Source organism: Salarias fasciatus, chromosome 6 (genome assembly GCF_902148845.1).
Source record: "Salarias fasciatus chromosome 6, fSalaFa1.1, whole genome shotgun sequence".
NCBI classification, from domain to species: Eukaryota; Metazoa; Chordata; class Actinopteri; order Blenniiformes; family Blenniidae; genus Salarias; species Salarias fasciatus.
Genome location: NC_043750.1, coordinates 13,118,613 through 13,139,856, shown reverse-complemented (window position 1 = coordinate 13,139,856; position 21,244 = coordinate 13,118,613). Strand labels below are relative to the sequence as shown.

The 21,244-nt window shown below is 45.4% G+C and overlaps 2 protein-coding genes across 2 annotated transcripts; one reads left to right on the top strand and one right to left on the bottom strand.

Moving 5' to 3' along the window:
• Positions 1 to 7,506: 7,506 nt before the first annotated feature.
• Positions 7,507 to 9,692, top strand: hmox1b (heme oxygenase 1b). The gene is made up of 6 exons (XM_030094048.1): positions 7,507 to 7,611; positions 7,704 to 7,756; positions 8,137 to 8,248; positions 8,340 to 8,555; positions 8,654 to 8,926; positions 9,281 to 9,692. Exons 2-6 carry the CDS (start codon positions 7,710 to 7,712, stop codon positions 9,455 to 9,457), a joined length of 825 nt encoding a protein of 274 aa, XP_029949908.1. The 5' UTR covers positions 7,507 to 7,611; positions 7,704 to 7,709; the 3' UTR covers positions 9,458 to 9,692.
• An 818-nt stretch (positions 9,693 to 10,510) lies between these two features.
• Positions 10,511 to 13,487, bottom strand: rnf11a (ring finger protein 11a). Its single transcript, XM_030094977.1, has 3 exons — positions 13,097 to 13,487; positions 12,379 to 12,551; positions 10,511 to 12,269 (listed from the first exon to the last, which is right to left on the bottom strand). Exons 1-3 carry the CDS (start codon positions 13,193 to 13,195, stop codon positions 12,098 to 12,100), a joined length of 444 nt encoding a protein of 147 aa, XP_029950837.1. The 5' UTR covers positions 13,196 to 13,487; the 3' UTR covers positions 10,511 to 12,097.
• Between the last annotated feature and the right edge of the window lie 7,757 nt (positions 13,488 to 21,244).

The following is a 21,244-nucleotide window of genomic DNA, read 5'->3' as shown; positions in this document are numbered from 1 at the left end:
AGGCTGATCAGCGGAGCCATGGCGCACAGCAGAGAGTCCAGCAGCAGGGAGAAGCCTCTGGACAAACACACCACCTTCTGCAAAGAAACACACCATCAACTCAATGACCTACTGGCCCAAAAAAAAAAAAAAAAAAAAAAAAAAAAACACTTTGTGTCACACTCCAGATCTTAATGCATTCAGACAGCATGTTTTTTTTTCTTTTTTTGTCCTCAGAAACTTTTGGAAAATGACTGACTGCATTAATTTCGCAAAGCGTTTGGACTCCCACAGATTTTTCCTACTTTTACTTACATTTTACAAAAACAGACACTTTATTGCTTACTTAAAATGGACTCCTAACTTCTTTTAACTTCTATGGAGTATTCACAGTTAAATGAAAAAGAGATTGTTTCTGTTAAAGAGAGGGAAAAAAAAACATCTAATAAACTTCAATATATTTCTTGCACTCCCACAAATGCATTTAAATGATTTTAATTTATATTTTTCTCTCACAGAGGATAATGTTCATCAAGGAGTTGTGACAGTAACTCCTGGTTGGATTCCAAATATAATATTTGATAATTAAATAAACGGCTAAAATAAAGATGACTGTAGACTTCTGTCTACATGGGATCCACTCACGTCTGACTGCTGAAGATGTTGTCCAATCAGAGTGAGGGACTCCCCCAGGAGGTGGAGATGAGCAGCAGCGTTAACAGGTCCCAGGTCAGCACAGTGCGAGCTGGTCCCTGTGAACGAGGGACCGTCGCAGACCAAACTGGAGGAACTGAACACATGAGCCGTGAGACGAACAGCGCACCTCACTGTTATAAGAATCTAAACAGTCAGTTCAGTGTGTTACACACCAGCTTGCACTGTCCGGTGCTGGAGGGACACAGGAGCCGTCCGGTCCTGTCATGTAACTCTCTGTCGTGCTGTGATCACTTCCAGGATGCACCAAGTTCTCCAGTGTCTTTCCTGAATTTTCCTTTGAGGAAGAGAAAAGGTAAAAAAAAATAATCGAACCTGAGAATTCACAAATGAAAATAGGAAATAAACCACACTCAATAAATTGTGTAAAAATCACCTGAGCAATGCTGCCCTCTGTTGAGCAAAACGCATGCAACAGGTGCTCAAAGTTCACATCATGATCATGAGGTTTAAAGGAATTAAATTAGATTCTCGTACTGTTGAATCAGATTGGAACCAAAAAGTCACCTGATAAGGTTTATCAGGTGACTTTTAAACATGTTCATGCCTCACAGGGTGAAGCGTTTTGGATGTTATCGCTCTGTCTCATCTCACCTCTCCTCCTCCATCCAGTGACAGAGAGGCGGGATAATCAGGGACGAGGCCAGAGATATCGACTCCATGATGTTCAGAGTCACTATAAGTGAAAAGGGCGGTGCAATCTGAGCAGAAAAAAACACAGGACACAACATTAGTCCTGATCTGACACCATAAAGCTGCAGCGTCGTTTTCCGTCTTTGCATTTTGTTAGTTTTTCAGAGCAAAGTTTGCGTCTAACCGAGCAGAAAAAGTAATCATGCTTAAAGAGATGTTCACATTTTGAAAACCCACAACAAGATAAAGATTTGATCCCAACACATACATTCATTCATCCATCCATCCATCTTCACACATCCACACATCATCCATCCATCAATTTCTAAACTGCTTCATTGTTTTCAGGGCCAATCCAGTTACTTCGGGTGAGAGCATGGTACACCGTGGATAGTTCACCAGTCTGAGACATACAGACAGATCCCCATTCACTCTCACACCTAAGGCCAATTTAGAGTTACCAATTAACCCGACATGCATGGCTTTGGACCGTGGGAGGAAGCCGGAGAACCCGGAGGAAACCCACGCACACACGGGGAGAACATGCAAAGGCCCCAAGCCCTGGCTGGTACTTGAACCCAGGGACCTTATTGCTGTGAGGCAAAAGCGCTAATCACTGCACCACTGTGCGGCCTCCACACATCATCCACACTGCGTAATCCAATTGGAGACCACAGGCTACACACAAACACTGTTTTCCAGTTGAAGTTGAGCTTAAAATCCATGCTTTTTTAGACTGTGGAATGAATCTGGAGTAAACAATACAATGGGAACACGCAAACACCAAACAGAAAGAAGCCCTCCAAGCCCAAACAGGCTCAAAGCAGGTACATCAGTCCACATCTTCACTTTTCAGTTACACAATTTAACCTTTACTCTTACATTGTTTTCCAAAATTTCCAGACTTTTTATGGAATGAAAGTGTTGATGGTGAAAACTCAGTCGTTAAGCAACCATCAGTACATTCTTTAGCTGCAGATTACATTTAAAAAGAAAATGTTTAGCTGATGAGGAACATACTTTACTCAGCTGCTGCCTGCCTTTTACTCACATCTGATAACAGATTTTTAATATTCCCACTTTTACACATTGTCGTAAGTACAGAGGCAATTTAGTCAGAAAGCCATATTTTATTTTAAGAATGACCAATAAAGAAGAATTTTACCATTTAAAAACTCAGCACCAGTCCCTGTGTCCAGGGAGCCACTTGGTTCCTGAGAAAGAAACAGCACTTTTAAATTAATCAGGACATTTTAATGAAGCAGAATGAAAACTAAAGTGAAAGATTGTAAGAGAAATTTAGCTGTAAGTATCTAGCATTAATGTGAGAAAATTCCGAGTGAAAACCTCATCATTGCAGACTGCAGTGGAATAACTTTTAAAGTAAATAGTTCAAAAATATTTTGTGGTTAAAAAAAAACTAACTCGAAGGGTACCAATAAGTAGCTCAGTGACATGTATGAAGATTTTACTTTGTATGTGTATAAAATGTCTTATGATGGCGAATGCTACCACTAATTAAATCAAATTGAAGTGTGCTGATATTCAGGTGCTTTCAATCATCACTCCACCTGGAAGTCATGTCGTCCTTCCTCCTGCAAATCCTCGGAATCCATCAGGAACTCTGAACCTGACTCCATTTCCGTCCAGACGCCCCCAAACACAAATTAACGTTCATTCCACAGTAATTCGGACCTTAAATTGATTATCAATCACCGCAGAGAAGCTGCTGCAATGAGGCCATTTCTGAGGCCAGTGTTTCTCTAATGGGAAGTGTTGCTGCCCCCAGGGGAAGTGTGAGGTACTGCACGTTGTGAAACAAACGTGTTTCAAGAAGACGCTAATTTTTCTCTACTGTAATAGGCTGGTCGGGTCTGCACGTGCAGACTTCATTGGTCCTACGTGTGTGTTTTCTCTGTTTTCTCTGGGTTTGAGGCAGAGGCGGAGCGTGGGTCTCAGTACAGAGGGGGGCGGAGCGGTCTCGACGGGCCCTTATGATACGTGTCAATCTCAGAGCCTCCGTTGTCTATGGTGCTGAAAAATCAGATGAAAAACTTACGGGATAAATCTGTACCATCTTTGATACAGCTTAAATATAAAATGAACACAGCTGGTCTAAAATTACACAATCTATTCAGACAGATATAGACACAGCTATCTATATCTTTTGGAATTCACGTATATTAAGGAAAAAATAGACTCGGCGGTTTCTTAGATTTGAGAGCAACAAAAGGCACATTCAAATAGGACTGCAGTATTAGGACAGCATTCTGATAAAGATAATATTTTTGAAGGTTTCACTGACTCACCAGTGGCTCCGATGTTAGGTTTTGGGTAGTACCACTAGCGGCTAGCATAGTGTTTAGCATACTGTTTAACTTCCCTCCAAAGAGTTCAGATCAAGAGCAAAAGAAAAAACTTGTTCATGCCGCACAGCCAATCAGCGCTGGCTTACAGCTCTGATGCATTCATGGACAGTCATAATGTAAGAATTGGCAAATTGGAGCCCACACTCATATGCGTATACCTTCTGGCACACACTGCACATTTTATTATAAGAATTTATTTGCGAGTAAATGTGAACACATCACATGAAACGGGGCCCTAAGACCCTGTGGGCCCTGGGGCGACCGCCCCCTTGCCCCCACTCTGGCTCTGCAACAGGTTTGAGGTTATCTGGTGAATCTAAGTTGTCTGTCCAAGTGAATGAGAGTTTGTGATTTTCGGTCTGTGTTCGTCCTGCGTTGGTGAAACAGTTTAAAGTTGGATGCAGCAGTGAAAGAGTGGACAACAGACTGTGATATCAGACACTGCTGACATGATGTTCTGTCTCCTGATAAAGGTCTTCTTTCAACTGTCACTTGATTATTGGTCGGGAAGGATAAAAATAAAAATGATCTATTATTCAGTCAACAATCTGAATGGATTAGAGACAATATCAGTGCAACAGCTGTGAAGATCTCCATGAACTTAGAACTGTAAGAGCTTCAAAAAGATGAACCAGAGGAGGTGAAGGTCCTGAGTAATCAGAGACTGGGAGGAGTTGGACAGATTCAACTGAGCGTCCGGGACAGAAGTTAACAGAGACGTGAAGAAGCTCATCTACAGGCTGACATCCACATCTCTGACCGAGGACACTGATACAGTGGAACTGAACACATTTACAAACACTGAGTACGATCAACAGGTCAGGGAGGAAGACATCTAGAAAACAACTTTTACGGTGATATCAGTGATAACTACTGATTTTACACTGAGGAGCAGCACGACAGGAAATAAACCATTATAGTTCAACAGTTACTCTCTTAAAATAGTGGGTGTAAATATGGAAAGAGTGACTGAATTAAAATCTGATGATAGACCACGAGACCCACAATCATTTCAAGTTAAACATAAAGTAATTGTGTACAAATGCACATATGCACTGAAATAAGAATCATGGTGGGACACTCTAGTACATACAGCATCACTCCACTTCACAGCTGAACAGAGAACGTAAACCTCTGCCTTTTAGTTTGGCAATGACTTTTTTTTTTATATTGCAAAAGAAATTTAAATATATAGATAGAAATGCATAACTCTAAGGAGTAGATTCCTAACTGATGAAGCAAATATAGTACAGAAAGACATTTTTTGCTGTTTGGCAACAGTTGCTGAATGTTTTAGGAGGCATCATTTGATTGGAAAGAGAAAAAAAATCAAGGCTCCAAGTTTCTGTTTGTGGCTGTTCTTCAGTGTAACTCCAGAGTCCATGAAAACGCCGATCGGTGGGTGTAAATGACCCGTCAGTATAAATGTTATTGTGTGATTTTCTCTGGGTGTGTTTGCCCTGTGGTGGACTGGTGACCTGTCCAGGGTGAAACCTGCCTTCACCGCTGCCCGGAACGGCCTGGGTGGATTAAATGGCCAAGACAAAAGTGAATAAAGAAATAATATTTGTGTTTACTGGTACATAATTAGTTAGCGTCACTGTTCTTTGAAAACAGTGTAACAGAAGATGGGGAGTTTATTGGACTGGATACAATCACAAATTCTAACCTGCCATTCATCCATAAACTCACACAAAACACAGAATGCTGATCAAAAGCAGGCAGAGTCTGAATAAAGATAAAACTATACAGATGGATAATTGTTGATGAGACACTACTGTCAACTCACAACCAAATGACAGCACAACTGATATTTAGTAACTACACTCACTGTCATTTATTGCTTGAATGTTGCTGATTTAAATTGTCGTCTAATATTTTGGCTTTGAAAAAACATGATCAGATTAGTTTAATTCTGAGAGGCATGTAAAATATGAAGGGCTGAAGATTTTCTGAACCACTAATACAAAGCACTGAGCTACGAGAATCAGATAAACGTAAAACAAGCATGCGCTGTGCATTATGTGCTGGACGTTAGCTGTGATTCATCCTCAACAATCACTGATTTGGTGTTACCAAAATAAAAGCTCAACTTGAGAAACACTAAACATTGTGTTCACAGCTGTGGGAGATTTCATCATCACCAAACAAAACCTTGATAAGGCTGAAAAAATCAGAACAGGCTGGAATGGATCTCCATTTTTCCACCATATCTTGGAAAATCACTCAGTTTTCCAGGTCAGGAGGTTGAAAAGTCATGTGCAAATATTTACAGAGTGAAAGCACAAACCTAACTAGGATGTTAAACTCTGAGAGTCAGTCAGAAGCTGCGTCTCTGGAGTTAAGGTCGGTCAGAGTCTGGAGCGAGCTGGGCAGGCTGAAAGTGAAGCTGCTGACTCACGTTTTACCCCCTCTGCCTCCCGGCTCCCTGTGCTGAGTCACGCTGCAGCAGATGACCTGTTATTGTGTCTGGCTGCAGCCGCGGGAGCGCTGCCACTGCACACAGCTGCTCAAACTCACACATGAAACGTGACTCAGATTCTCAGTTTTACAGATTTGTCTTCTGAATTCACTCATCTATGTAGTGTTTGCATATTTTCCCTGTGGTTTTTCTCAGACGCCTGCAGCTTCCAAAAACATGCATTTAGACCTAATTAGTTATTCACGAGTGTGTACGCATTTGTCCCTGTATTTGCTCGGTGGCAGACTGACAAGCTTTCGAGGGTGTGTGCTCTGCCGATGCCCACGGTTACCTGAGAGACTGTGGCACCACTGGATTACACAAGTCACTACATAATAACGTGTGAGGAATGATGGCCTGTAATGTGGGGTCAAAGTACTTGCTGACAAGCGCACAGACAGGTGTGATTTTGCAGCGTCTTATACTATAAAGGTCATAAAAAAAAGCAAGACGGTTACGATCTTCCACTGGCCTTATCTGAGAACACCTTATCATCAATAAACCACAGTGGCTTCTCAAAGTGGGTAGATTTTGTAACACCTTGTGAATGTTGCGCATATTTATCTCCCCATGTGTTTATTGTGTGTATGGGAATTAATGAAATTAAATATAATCTTGTTTTTGGTATATATATCAAATAAAATGGAACGGTCTTGTGTAGGTGTTAAAATCAGACTGCATAAATCAATCTAAAAAGATAGATAATTCCATACAGTTCATGGATATGTACATGAAATTGTCTTATTTTAAGAGAAAATAATTAAAAATGTAAGCTAAAAAGATAATTAAAATCAAGTAAATATTGCTGTTGGGAACTGCAGCTACAAACTCTGCCTTTCAGCAACTTGTATCAGGCTCCGCTGCTTCAGATTTCCATTCTGTTATGAGGGTGAAACTTGGTGAAAAACCAGATTTTTAATAGACTTATCTTAATCTAGCTGTGGAGTCTGGGTCCAGAGACAATCATGTGATTGTTCTCCTCAAAGGTTAGTCACTTGGTTTCGCCACCTCCTCCTGCTCGGGCTAGAATTCAGTGTCATGTTTAGAGTTTTCTCCCCCTCCCCCTCCGGCAGGCTCAACTTTGGAATCTCAGAGCTGCACTGTCACGTTTCGGCCTCGGCTCCTCCTCCTGTTTCTCAGGACATTGCTGAAACTTCTGACTCCGGCCTCCCTCCCCGCCCTTCCCCCAGCGCCCCCCCCGCTCCCGAAGCTGCTGAATCATGGTAACTCTCAGTCCCTCCTCCCGCTTTTTGCTGAAGTCATGTTTGGCCTGCTTGCGGTGTGACTGAGAGTTCCTGTTTTCATTGAGCTGCTGGGGGGAGGAGACAGAGTCCGACTGTATAAAAGAGGGAGAACACTGGAGGCAGACACAGCACAGACTGTACTGGACATCCAGAGTCAGTGAGGACAGAGACCAACCCCCCCACACACACCGAAAGAACTTTATCCAGACTGGTGAGTTGAAAAGAAGATGTTTTTGACTTCTGAACTCTGATTTTAAGTGGCCATGCTGAACATCTTCTTAACCACTTTCCTTTTTTTTTAAGGTCACAATGGAAGTACAGAAGACTGAGACAGCAGCAGAAAAGATGACCGACAGGTTAGATCTCCAGATTCTCTAGATTATGTTTGTTATAGTATAGTCTCAGAATGCCACTGATGTTAACAGACTGAGTTGTATAATTTGGATGAGAGCTGCAGCATCCAGCAGATCCAACAGAACGTACTTCGTACATTCATGAGGCGCGTTCTCTTCTTTAGATAAGCATCCATAGGCACCGATAAGACACAGCGTACCCACATTGTCAATGTACTTTGGAAGTCCATACTGGCTCGACAGTTATTGCCTATTTCTGGGTCTAAATATAGCTGTTTTTGTCTTCTTTACTAAACTTGTACGTGACCACAGCCTTTCCTGTCAGAAATAATTGATGACACAGTTGAAGACGGGTTCTGATCATGAATCACTTCCTTTCTTAGGGATCTGTCTGAACAAATCAAAAAGGTGACGAAAGACAGTCACGTCCGAGCAGAAAACACAGAGCTGATGCTGAGCTTCCAAAGAGGAAAGGTCACACTTCCACAATATAAGGTAAATAAAAGAAAGAAAGCTCTTTTCTTCATGTCTCTGAGCGGCTGGTCGGTTACTCCGGGGACTTCACGGCTTGTTTCCTCCTCCTCAGCTCCTCCTGTGTTCGCTGTATAAGATCTACCAGGCTTTGGAGGAAGTGCTGGACAGAAACAGCGAACACCCCGCTGTGGCGCCGATTTACTTCCCCGCTGAGCTGGAGAGGTTGCCGTCTATAGAGACAGACCTGGAGTATTTCTACGGCCCAGACTGGAGGAAGAAGGTTGTTGTTCCTGCTGCCACTGAGCGATACTGCCACAGACTCAGACAGGTATTTATAAAGATACAGATCACATACATGCTCATGCAATTTAAGAATAAATTGACTGAATTAATACTGTTTGTTTGGTTTTTTTTTTTTTCCTTTAGATCGGCAGAGAAAACCCTGAATTTCTCGTTGCCCATGCTTACACCCGCTATCTTGGCGACCTGTCTGGAGGACAGGTTCTCGGTCGAATCGCCCAGAAGTCCATGGGACTGAAGAACAGCGAAGGTCTGTCTTTCTTTGCCTTTCCGGGCGTCTCCAGCCCCAACCTGTTCAAACAGCTGTACCGCAGCCGGATGAACAGCATCGAGCTGACGGAGGAGGAGAGGAACGGGGTGCTGGAGGAGGCCGTCAGGGCCTTCGAGCTCAACATTCAGGTGAGCCACTAGCGGAAAGGCCAACATGAAAAGGTTCATCTTAGATACTGCTGTGTTGTTACGGCTGCGGATCAGTTGGTAGTACGTGTCACAAGGTTGCAGGTTTGATCCCCCATCCACCCTCTGTTTATATGTCAAAGAGTCCTTGACCTCAGTGTCTTACTGACCCTTAAATTGCCACTGATCAATAGATGGGGCAGCCATCACCTCTGGCGTGTTTGTGAATGTGACTATGTAGTGCGTTGGGGGAGCCGAAGCAGTGAAAAGACGCTATATCAGTGAAATCAGTTCACCATTTCTTGTGGTTTTGTCGCTGCCAGTGTTTGAACACAAGCTTTTCATTTGCTTTTCCAGGTGTTTGATGATTTACAGAAGATGCTGCTTATAACAGAAAGCAGCGGTTTCTCCCTCACCAAGCCAACCGACGCCAAAACACTCCAGGTCCCGGGAGCCGTCACCAGCGCCTCTCCGCTGCTCCGGATAGTGATGGGACTCTTTGTTGCTCTGGCTTTGGGAATCTATGCTTTATAGAGATGGTTTGATGTGTTGTTGAATTTGAGCTTCCTTCAATTTTCCCAAACATCTTGTTATCTGAAGAGATTCTGTTATGTTGGTGTAATTTACGTGAAAACACCACATACACTGTGTATAATGACTGTTGAATTTTAAAGTTCCCTCCATAACATTTATATGCAATATATGAAAATGTGCAATATCTTTGTTTTGAATACTGTAAATATGACCTTTTGTAATAAAATGCCTTATTCAAAAAACTAGTTTATTAAGCGAGTGAACTTGTGTTCTACTTATCATTCTCTATATTCACTGGCGAGCGCCGACACCCAGCACCTCCTGCTCATTTAGCCCTTTATATAAACCATCCATATCAACAATAACAGAAATCCAGTAAAACATTTAGTTGAAGCTGAGATTATATATTAAAGTATAAAACTCTAGCCTCTAACATGGAACATCTGGATGTTTCCTCCTTCTGGAAGCCGTTCTGAACATGACTGAATGTTTTGACTCCTTTGAATAACATGACACGAAACAACTATAATGCACCAGGGTCAAAAACCATCACATCTAGTTCAGGCGGGATACACGTGTTAACGACTGCTGCAGGTGCTAAAGGTTGATCTTCAGAAATCACAGAATCAACAGCTGTTGGGAACTGTGCCACCAGAGTGTGGGAACACAAAGTTAAACATAGAGAGAATCTCTTTAAAGCAGAAAATTTGTACCAGTAGCCTCGTACATCCTGTTAAAATTCATCCAGACTGGGCTAGAACAGCAACATGACTTTATAATAAACCTTTATATAACTCAACATTTGTTCCTTTGTTTCAGAGCAAAGAGGCACAGAAACCTGCATTTATTTAAACCTACTTTACAGGAAAAAAATCTGAGAAAATTTAAATTCCTAAACACACGTAAGTGCAATTTCAACAATAAATCAATCAATAAATGTGTCAACAGGAATCACAACTGCGGTTCAAAGCTATCATGAGTACATGTTGGTTAGATTCTTAACTCAGAAGCTCCTTGAGCTCATAAAACATCACAAACAAAACACACACTCGGAGATTTGGTATCCACTTTTTATTGTGGTTCTCTGCAATCACTAAAACCTGTGCACTGGCAGCACACACTATAAATTAAGAGACAAAAAATGATTGTTGCTGATTGTTAACAGCAGCCAGATTGAAAGTCTGGCTTTATCCTAGATCTGTTTCTGAGTGATGCTCATCGGTACAGTGCTGGTATCTGTCTCCTCCTAGAGGACAACTAAAGAAAAAAAACCAAGGTAATGTCAGAAATGATTGTACTTCACAGGAATTGGCTTACCTCAACCTTGAAAGGCACAGTAAGAGCACAGTAAATCAGAAATGTCCTCTCGTAATCACTTAAACTGTCCAAATATTTAACAGCTGAATTCATTCTATACATTCGAGATACATTCCTTCATACCGCTGCAGCTTTTGCCATCTGATGTTGTGCGATACATCGACGCAGTCAATATCAGAGAGGATATCCAACACCAGAGCAGATCCAGGAGTTTAGGAAATGCATTACTTGCAGCATGAAAAGAAAACCAAACAACTCCAAACTAGAAAAAGAAGGTGACTACAATAAAGTGTGAAACAGATGGGCTTGAGTGAAAAGGTTACGTTGATGTGCCAGTCTCTACTCACCACCCCCTCGAAACACACGCATACAAACTAAATCTAGAAGTTACGCATTTTCAGATGAGGGGTATCCCAAAGGTGCTTCAGAGGCGGATTGCACGGCATAATGCAGCTTTGTCAATGTTAATAACATGAAGTGATAAAAATTATGTACTGAGGACTTGAACACAACAAACAGCACAAAACCAAAAAAAAAAAAAAAAAAAAAACAGAACAAAGGAGAGGATTCCAGAGTGAAAGGACAAAAACACAAACATTTATAAAAGCAGCTTCAAAAGGAAAGAGTAGAACACGTACAAACAAACCAAAAATCTCATCTGTCAGGTATCTAATTCTGTCTCAACTCATGTAGTAAAACAACAGAAGCAATCTTCAAAATATCCTCAAAAAGAGAGATGACACTCAGGTTGACCTCCATGCATATTTTTGTTCAGGAAAACGGATACGAGGGTCTGCATTTTCAAGACATAATTTCAGTAGGAGGCAAGTGTTTCAGTGACATTCGAGACCACAAGTTCACTTCACTCATCATTTTCTGGGAACCTGTAGCAGGTAGTGATGCTCACCGGGTCCAGACAAAGTTCCTGCTTCTATGTGACCATTTTAAGAAATTGCACATTACTTGTTGAAGAGGAAAGCAGATTACATCGATTCGCATAGAAACCAGGACTGTAAATTGTACAAAAAGTGACATTACTTTGCAGTAATATTTTGCTACTTGAACATCTTCCTCATCTAGCTGGATTTGGCACATTGTCCTCCTGCAAAAAGGCAAAGACTTTCCAAAGCCCCCCAAAAAAGTGCATATCAGACTCGGGTAACGTGCTGCAGGGCACAGCTGTGAACATCTGTCTGCACCCCTCACACACCCCCAGAAACATCTGCATAATGTCACCTCATCTTAGCTAACGGTTCAAACAGCCAGGACAGCTCAGGCGATAAAGGTGCGGTTAACGTAGTGGAGCCACGGGGCAGGAAACGCTCAGTTGGTTTCATATGTGGACAGCAGGGCTGCGTCGACGGGCTCCATACAGGAAGGGCAGGTGAAGGAGCGCATCAGCCAGGGGTCGATGCAATCCAGGTGGTAGATGTGAAGGCAGGGCAGGAATCGGATGGGGTCGCCGTAATCGAAATCCATCATGCAAATCACACATCTGAAGAAGAAGAAACAAGACTGAGCAACAGAATGTAAACGAAATGAACGCCCAATCTGTGAAGACTTAGAGTAGGATAGCACAGTGATTTTTGTCATGTCAGACTCACTCTTTAACTTTCTTGTCAGAGGAGTCGGAGCCTGGGTCGAAGACGCCTCTGGGAAGGTGCTGGATGAGCCCGATGCGCTGGGCGATACGGATCTGCTCCTCCTCAGTCAACTGGCTGGCCAGACGACTCTCGCCCGGGTTGGGATGGTACACTGGCACTGGCTGAGCGTGCTCCTGAAAAACAAGACGAGGGCAGTAGTGGCCGGGGCTTGGGATCAGCAGTTCGCAGGTTTGATTCCCACAGGGTACCTAAGAATTATCCCACCAGTTTCACAGTTAATGCAGCTGCCTATTGCTTGTTAGGAATAGAATGAGCCAATGAGGAATAAAAGATAACACTATATAACTATGCTCTGAACTACATAAATAGATTACATACAATTTAAAATATGAGGTGTTCTTTCCTAATGGAGGCTGCCACATCCAGACTGAGAACCAAGTTCTCCTCTTTGTTATTCAGAAGTAAAGTGAAATGTAAACACCTCGGAAGAATGCATGCTTTCCAGTAAAGAGCACGTGGGATAGCGTCCTTTCACTGTCACTGGAGAAGAAGGTTGAGCTGGAATTGCTTTGTGCAAACTCATCATGTTGACGTTTAAGAAAAAAAAAAAACAACTTTATTGCAAACGTCCTGATCGAGTGGCCAGCAGGATGGCTGTGGAGGAAGAGGGGCGCCTCAGTCCTCGGACTGGATTTCACGTGTGTCCCGGGCAGCTCACCTGGTAGGGCGGAGGGGGTTCCCCGGGCAGGCTGCCCCCCTCGGACTCATTCAGCAGCGACAGATCATCCGCGCCTTGCGAAAACAGACAGTTCCCCATCGAACTGAGACCACCATGAGAGAGTCCGCTCCGCGGGACTGTTGGAACGACACACCGGGGCTGAGCTAACGGGATAGCCTGCCGTTAGCCTAGCTCGCTGTTAGCCGACACTTTGTACTCATTCCCCGACGAGCTCGACGGAGAACACGCAACTCACGCACGACGGAGTAAAAAACACACTGCCGATCAACGCCACGGCGCGTGTAACAGGTGATGACACAGGTTTCGATAGCGAGGAGTTTATCTGCGTTTCCGGCTTTGTTTTGTGTTTACAAGATATTCAAACCGGAAGTATCGTATTCCGGAAGTTGACAAAAAAACACAGAACGTGAAACCTGTTTTAAAACAATATTCTGTCTCAAACTGCACTGAAACACTAAATAATTTCAGGAAAACGGCTGCCTAATTCTTATTTTCAACTAACTAACTAAAAAAGTAACTAACTAAATGGAGTAAAATCATTTTATTCCCCTCCTATATATGATGTAATGTTATTGACAATAAAAAATTATGGCCTCTGATATTTATAACCTTACTGTAAAAGAAACACACACACACACACACACACACACACACACACACACACACACACACACACACACACACACACACACACACACACAATTTTAACCCAGAGTAAAAGAAGTGCCACAAATGTTGGCTCAAAACACTCCAGACAATGTTGTAGCGTGTTACTGTTTGGTCATTGGTAACTGGTGGAAAGTTAAAACCATACATATGAGGTAATAATGTGAATGAAATGCTAAGTTGGCAGTTCCAAATGACTGAGAATTTAGTTCTACTTCGTAAGTGCTAAGCCCGTCCTCGGGCCGTTCTCCTGCCGCTCCTGCGGCATTCCGCTCATTGTGCAGGACTGTCACGAGCACTGCTTCCTCTGCCTTGGCTGGCAGCATCACCACCAGCAGACCTCCTGCCCAGCCTGCCTCGCGCTGCCGCTCGAAGAGAGCCAGTGGCGAGCGGCCTTCATGGGCGCAACCTGCCTGCCATTGAGGACTCCGTTCGGCTGTGTCTCCTCCCCCGATCCTCCACCTGGCCGGGCGGTAAGCCCATGCTGCCGTCGGAGAGAGACAGGTGCATGGCAAGCTTCCTGGATTGTGGCTACGCTAGCGGCAACCTTACGTTCGCCCTAGCCAATAACATGACATTCCTCCTAGGTTCGGTGGACAAGATCTGTCACGAGAAGTCCCAGCTTTCTCCCGAAGACATCGTGGAGATCCAGAATACGGCTGAAGTCCTGATGCGCATGTGCAGAGCCATTGCCGTCAGTGGAGGCCGCGTCATGGCCAATGCACAGCTCACCATGAGGCACCTGTGGCTTGGTCTGTCTTCCTTGCCTGAGCGGGACCAGCGGGGCGTCCTGGGACTCCCCCTGTCCACCTCTTCTCTTTTTGGACCCGACATACAGGTCATCATCGAGCGTCTGGAGGCAGCAGCACGGGGCTCACAGCAGCTCGCCCTGCACCTCCAGCCCCGCCGTGAGCCGCCACCGCAGCACCGACGTTCTGCGGACCAGTGGCGTTGAGCCCCCTGGAGCTCCCCGCCACCTGGACAGACCGGACCATCTTCCTGCTGATCCTCCCGGGGCGCCAATCTCTCCCGAGACACAGAGCCAGCGATTAGGCTGGGCATACTGGGCACGTGCCCAGGGTGACGAGCCATAGGGGGCACGGTGTGAGCCGCTGTGACGCCTCCCCCCCACCCCCGCCCCGCTCGACAACTCTCGGCGGCACTCGAGAGTGCCCTCAGAGGGTCCTCAACGCTCACATAGCCACCAGGAGGTTCCGCATGCTGACAGTCAAACACCTCCTGGAAAGCATTCGACCCAGGGACTGGATGACTTCGATCGACGTGACGGACGCCTACTTCCACATCCCCATTCTCAGAAGGCACAGAGCCTTCCTCCGCTTCACCGTGGGGACCAGGTATTTTCAATACAACCGGCTCCCCTTCGGCTACTCTCTCGCTCCTCGCACTTTTATCAAGTGTGTCGAAGCAGCGTTGGAGCCCCTCTGTTGTCGTGGTCTGAGGATCCTCACTTACATCAACGACTGGCTCAAACTGGCGTCCTCTCATCAGGATGCTGTGCTGCACACGACCCAGGTCCTGCACCACATCGAGCTCCTGGGGTTCATGGTGAACCGACACAAGAGCGCGCTCACCCCAGCTCAGAGCATGGCTTATCTGGGGTTGGAGCTGGATACGCTCTCCATGACGGCCCGCCTCTCTGAGGAGAGACAAACCTCCCTTCTCTCGACCCTGTGGCCTGCAATGACCGCACCCCTGGTCGGGGTTCGATTGATCAGGACTGTCTTGGGTTTGATGGCTGCTGTCCACCCAGAGGTCCAGCTGGGCCTTCTACACATGCTCAGGCTGCAACAGTGGTTTGCACGCCTCCGCTGCATGGGGAAGCGGGACGGATGCAAACGGTTCCCGATCCTGCCCCAAGCACGCGAGGATCTCCTTTATTGGATGGATCCTGCTCTCCTAATGCAAGGAGTCCCCCTGGGATGTGTGTCGCATCGCGTTGAAGTGTTCACGGATGCGTCTCTCACAGGATGGGGAGGCACCCTAGACCACCACGCGGTGGGCGGTGCTTGGGATTCGACTCCCACTCACATCAATGTGCTGGAAATGATGGCGGTGCAGAAAGTCCTGCTCCATTTCCAAGCCAGGCTGAAGGGCAGCCACGTGCTCGTCAGGACGGACAACACTACGGTGGTCGCATACCTGAACAGGCAGGGAAGGACTCGGTCTCCCCCTCTTCATCGCATAACGGCGGAGATCCTCCTGTGGGCGGACCGGCACCTCGCGTCTCTCAGAGCGCGTCATGTGCCCGGAGTCCTCAGCGTTGGTGAAGACAGAATGTCCCGGGGAGGCCCACTCTGCGACGAGTGGGGCCTGTCCCCGTGGGTCGCGGCCCGACGCTGGTGCAGGTTCGGACCCCCAGTGGCCGACCTTTTCTCCAGTGCAGAGAACACACAGTGCCCACTCTGGTTCTCGCTCAGGTCGTCAGATGAGCCCCCTTTAGGGGTAGACGCCTTCGCACACAGGAGCTGGCCGTCGGGCCTCCTGTACACATTCCCTCCAGTCCACCTCTTGACCCCGCTGCTGCGCAGGGTGAGGTTGTACAATCGTCAGGTGATTGTGGTGACTCCGGACACCCCGAGTGCGCGGTGGTTCCTGGACCTGGTTCTGCTGGCAGTCGGGGACCCGTGGTCGATACCGACGGGCTCGATGCGCTGCAGCAGGCAGGGGGCACCCTTCAGTCCCGCCCCTTCCTGGGCAGGAGGCTCCTGGCTTGGAGGCTGAGCGGGTGAGACTAGTGGAACTAGACCTCCCCCCAGCGGTGGTGTCCACCATCCAGAATGCCAGGGCCCCCTCTACTGTCAAAGCCTACAGGTCTCGGTGGCAGCTCTTGACGTCGTGGTGCTCGGAGAGGGGCTTGGACCCGGTTTCCTGAGTCATTGGTGGAATTTTGGAGTTCCTTCAGGCCCTGCTGGACAGCGGTCGTGCTGCATCCACCCTGGTGGTGTTTGCATCGGCCATTGCAGCGGGCCACAGTGGCTTCGGCCGCTTCTCTGCACACAGTCACGCACTTGTGAAGCGGTTTCTGCGCGGGGCGTGTTGACTGCGACCACCCCCCAGGCATGTGGTCTCTCCGTGGGACCTCCACGTGGTGTTGGAGGGTCTTAAGGGACCTCCTTTCGAGCCTTTGGAGCAGGCGGAGGACTGCTTTCTCTCCTTCAAGGCCACTATCTTGTTAGCGCTAGCATCTGCCAAAAGAGTTGGGGATCTCTGCGATTTGTCGGTCCACCTATCCTGCATGGTGTTCAGCGAGGATGGGGGACTCGTGCACCTATGGCCTAACCCGGCCTTTCATCCTAAGGTGATCACTTCGGACTTCCGGTCACGAGAGATCCGGATCAGGACGCTTGACTCCATGCCTGGCTCGTCTGGGGACGACCCACGGCTGCAGTTGCTGTGCCTGGTCAGGGCTCTGCGTTTTTATGTCCAGCGCACAGCTGGCTTTCGCACCACGGACCAGCTGTTTGTGAGGTTTGGAGACCGGGGGCGTGGATCCCCGCTGACCTCTCAGCGTCTCACCCACTGGGTGGGGGGCGCTATTGCAGTTACCTACGAGGCACAGAATCTCTCGCCACCAGCAGTGATTCGTGCTCATTCCACACGATGTGTGGCTGCCTCTGCGGCCCTGTGCAGAGGGGTCACGGTGAGTGACATCTGCCAGGCTGCCTCCTGGGCCTCTGCGTCCACCTTCATGCGTTTATATCTGTTGGATATAAGCACTGACTCTGTAGCCATGTCAGTTTTCGGCGAGAACAGGAGTTCTTGAAGTTCTCGACCGAAACGTCTAACCATTTCGTTCTTTCTGGCCTGGCTGCCGCGTCCCTGGTGGGGTCGCGGACCAGGGCTTCCCGCCTGCCGCCTGGCTTGGCCGTGGCCCACGGATGTTATGACTGTGGCGGTGCTTAGCGGGAAAGGGGGTTCTGCCACTGCTGTGTCTGGTCTTCTTGCCCGGCTGCCGCGTCCCGGGTGGGGTCGTGGGCCAGGGGTTTCCTGCCTGCCGCTTGGCTCTGTCGCGGTCTGCAGATGTTGCTGATGGTGTTGCGGAGACAGCAGTTCTGCCGCTTGCCTTTTTTGGGTTTCGCTGCTGCTCCCCGTGTGTGGGTCGCGGGCCAAAGGTTTCCCCCCCGCCTGCCGCTGTGGTTTTCTCCCAGTCAACGTGTGTGTGTGTGTCGCTGCGGCGATGCTTCTGTACGTCGCGGGTGGCGCTTCGGCGCTTGGATGCGCGCCTCGTCCTTCGGGAGTTCTGCAGCCGTTCTGGACGTACGGTTTGTTTACTTCCGTCTTACGCACCAATCCCGTCAGCAGGCCAGCTGGGAGTACATTCATCGACCTACGGCCTTCGCCTTGGTGAGTACCACTAGCGAAGCCCATAGGTGGGCTAAGCACTTGCAAAGTAGAATTAGTAGTTACTGGATGTACCTCCATTTCTACGAGTAAGTGCGTGCCTGTCTACCTGCTGGCCCAGCTGTCTGCTTCCTTTGCTTTACTGATGTCAGAAGCAGGGTTTGCTGTAGCGCTGTCCGAGGTTATGTACCCTCGGTGAGGGGCGTGGCACTGCGACATCGCGTGTCGGGGATTGGTGCGTCGAGCTTTGTTGGTCTCAGTGGATTGGACAGAGATGGAGGTGGGCCACTAGCGAAGCCCATAGGCGGGCACACACTTACTCGTAGAACTGGAGTTACATCCAGTAACTACTAATTTCTCCCATTTTTGTTGCTCATTTCAAGCTGTAAGTAGTGTAAAATTCAATTGAAATTTGTGCATGAACAAATTAAAACAGCTGCTCCTGATAGGAAAGACTTAAATTATCAGTGGTATAAAAATAGACCTATAGTTAAAAAAAATGACAGTATTGATTAGAAATATACTTACAACTGCACACGACGTGACTATGGATCTGAGGACTTCTGTACTGGATAGTATAGTAAAAATGAGAACAATTATTAAGTGTTTCTGTCAATTTTTGTCACCCATAAAAGAGGGTTATTCAGAAATTGGACGGGTATTTAGGTTTTGTAGTCCTGCCTAGTGTGTGCGTGAAAGAAGCAGCTCTCATGTCCCATGAATCCAGAGCAGTGTTGCCAGATTGCAGTGACAATGGAGTTGAAAATGTGTGTGAATGGCATTTTCATTAGATTTTATTGAAGATATTATAATTCAGGTAATATTTAACTTATTTATTTATTTAACCAAAACTATTGGGACCAAAACTATTTATAATGTACATAAATGACATTTGCCGTGTGTCCAAGGTATTAAAATTTGTGTTATTTGCAGATGACACAAATATTTTTTACTGTGGTGTGGAATTACAGCAGCTTTTGGAGGTAATTACAACGGAAATGAATAATGTTAATAGATGGTTTAAAGCAAATAAGCTGTCTTTAATTCTGAACAAAACAAATTTTATGTTATGTGGACATAGAAGTATAAATGTAAATGTAAAATTAAATGTTGACAATGTTAACATAGAAAGAGTTAATGAAATCAAATTCCTTGGTGTAATTCTAGACCACAAAATCTGCTGGAAGCCACATATCAAATACGTTCAGAGGAAGTTGGCACGGAGCATTGCCGTCCTGGGAAAAACAAGGCAAATTTTCAGCCAGAGAGCACTTTATATCTTATATTGTGCATTAACTTTGCCATACTTGTCATACTGCCTAGAGGTATGGGGAAACACATATAAAAGTCATCTCCAAACACTGATTAAAATGCAGAAAAGGGCCATCAGATTCATCCATAAAGCAGGATTCAGAGACCACACAAACAGATTTTTTCTAGAATTACAAACTCTGAAACTTCAAGATATGATCCAGTTTAAAACAGCACAAATAATATTCAAAGCGAGAAATAATTTACGTCCAGACAACATAAGAAATCTGTTTACGGAAAGAGAAGGAGGTTATAGTTTAAGAGGGGAGCTGAACTTTAGAATACATCATGCCAGAACAACACTAAAAAGTATGTGTTTGTCAATATTAGGAGTTAAAATATGGAACAGTTTAGCAGATGAACTAAAGAAAAGTAAAACCATAGGCATATTTAAAAGAATATTAAAAACACAACTTTTAAATAAATATAGGGATGAAGAACAGCAGTTTGACCCAGGGCGGTAATGAAAGCCAATTAAGAATAAACAAACAAGCAAACAAATGTGTATGACTGTGTATATACATATGTGTGTGTGTCCATGTATGTATGTATGTAAGCATATGTATGTATGTATGTGTGTATATATATATATATATATATGGATGTGTATGGGGGAGTGTGTATGTGTGTTAAGTTATAATATCACTGTAGGGGGTGTGGATATAAGGGGTAGGATTAAATAAGTTTTAACTTCTTCCTACTCCTTTTCGAACATGCAGATCTGTAACACATGTAGGGCGTTGATGCAGTCTTCGTTTTCTTTTAATTTTATTATGCATGTGTTTGTTTTTGTTTTTGGTGATAACCTATTTTCCATTTTCCTTTGCATGTTCGAAATAAATTCATTCATTCATTCATTCATAACTAATATTTAACAAAACATCACTTAATACAGAGTGTTCAGTATGAGAAATCTGGGAAGTATGAAAGAATATTCGGCAGAATCCAAGAAGCTGTGGAACTGATAAAAGGTGAACTTCGTGATACACCAAGTTTAATGCAGCATAGAATGTTTTTTTTTTTTTGCAACGGCAAACAATCTTTTTCCCAGGAGAGTCTTTTAGCTGCTTTTATAGTGAGCATTGATCAATAGTAACTCATCAAAACGACATAAAAGATGATGTTGGGATCCAGTTTTGCACCATAAAAACTGAACATACTGAAACTTACTTGGTAGCAACATCGATGGACTGAAGCACAATATTGATTGGTAAATCCTAATTAAACAACTCAAAAGAAAGACGTGACACTGCAAGATGGTACAGTCAAGAACATCCTTTTTATTCAATCAGGTGCTGCTCTTCTCAAACTGTGTTTTTCTTCTTATGGAAAAGAAACTGTAATTAACACATGCATTTCACCTAGAGCTCTGGGGGTGTTCTCACAAAGAAGTGGTGCTGCACTGAGGGCAAAGACAGAGGCAAAGAAGAGTTGGGAGTCACGGGGTCTAGGGTGCTGCCTATTTCACCAATAACCATACACACTTAAGAAGATAAAGAACATAAAACAACAGAACAAAGACACGGAGCAATCCAGCATGAGGTGGTCAGAGGAGAAAAATGGAGGGACTTCCCTGAATCCTCAAAAAATCTGAGAGATCAGATCAATGCTGGCCTTTTATCTATCTGGTTGTGGTGTGATGTAAATGGCTAATACTGCTGAGGGCCCTCCGTGTGAGAAACCCGCCATGAACAATACTTCACACTAAAAGATCGGTTTGAACGAATGTGTTTTTTTTATCCTAGAAATGCAAACCCCCCCTCTTTCAGCCTCATGCAGGACAAGTCC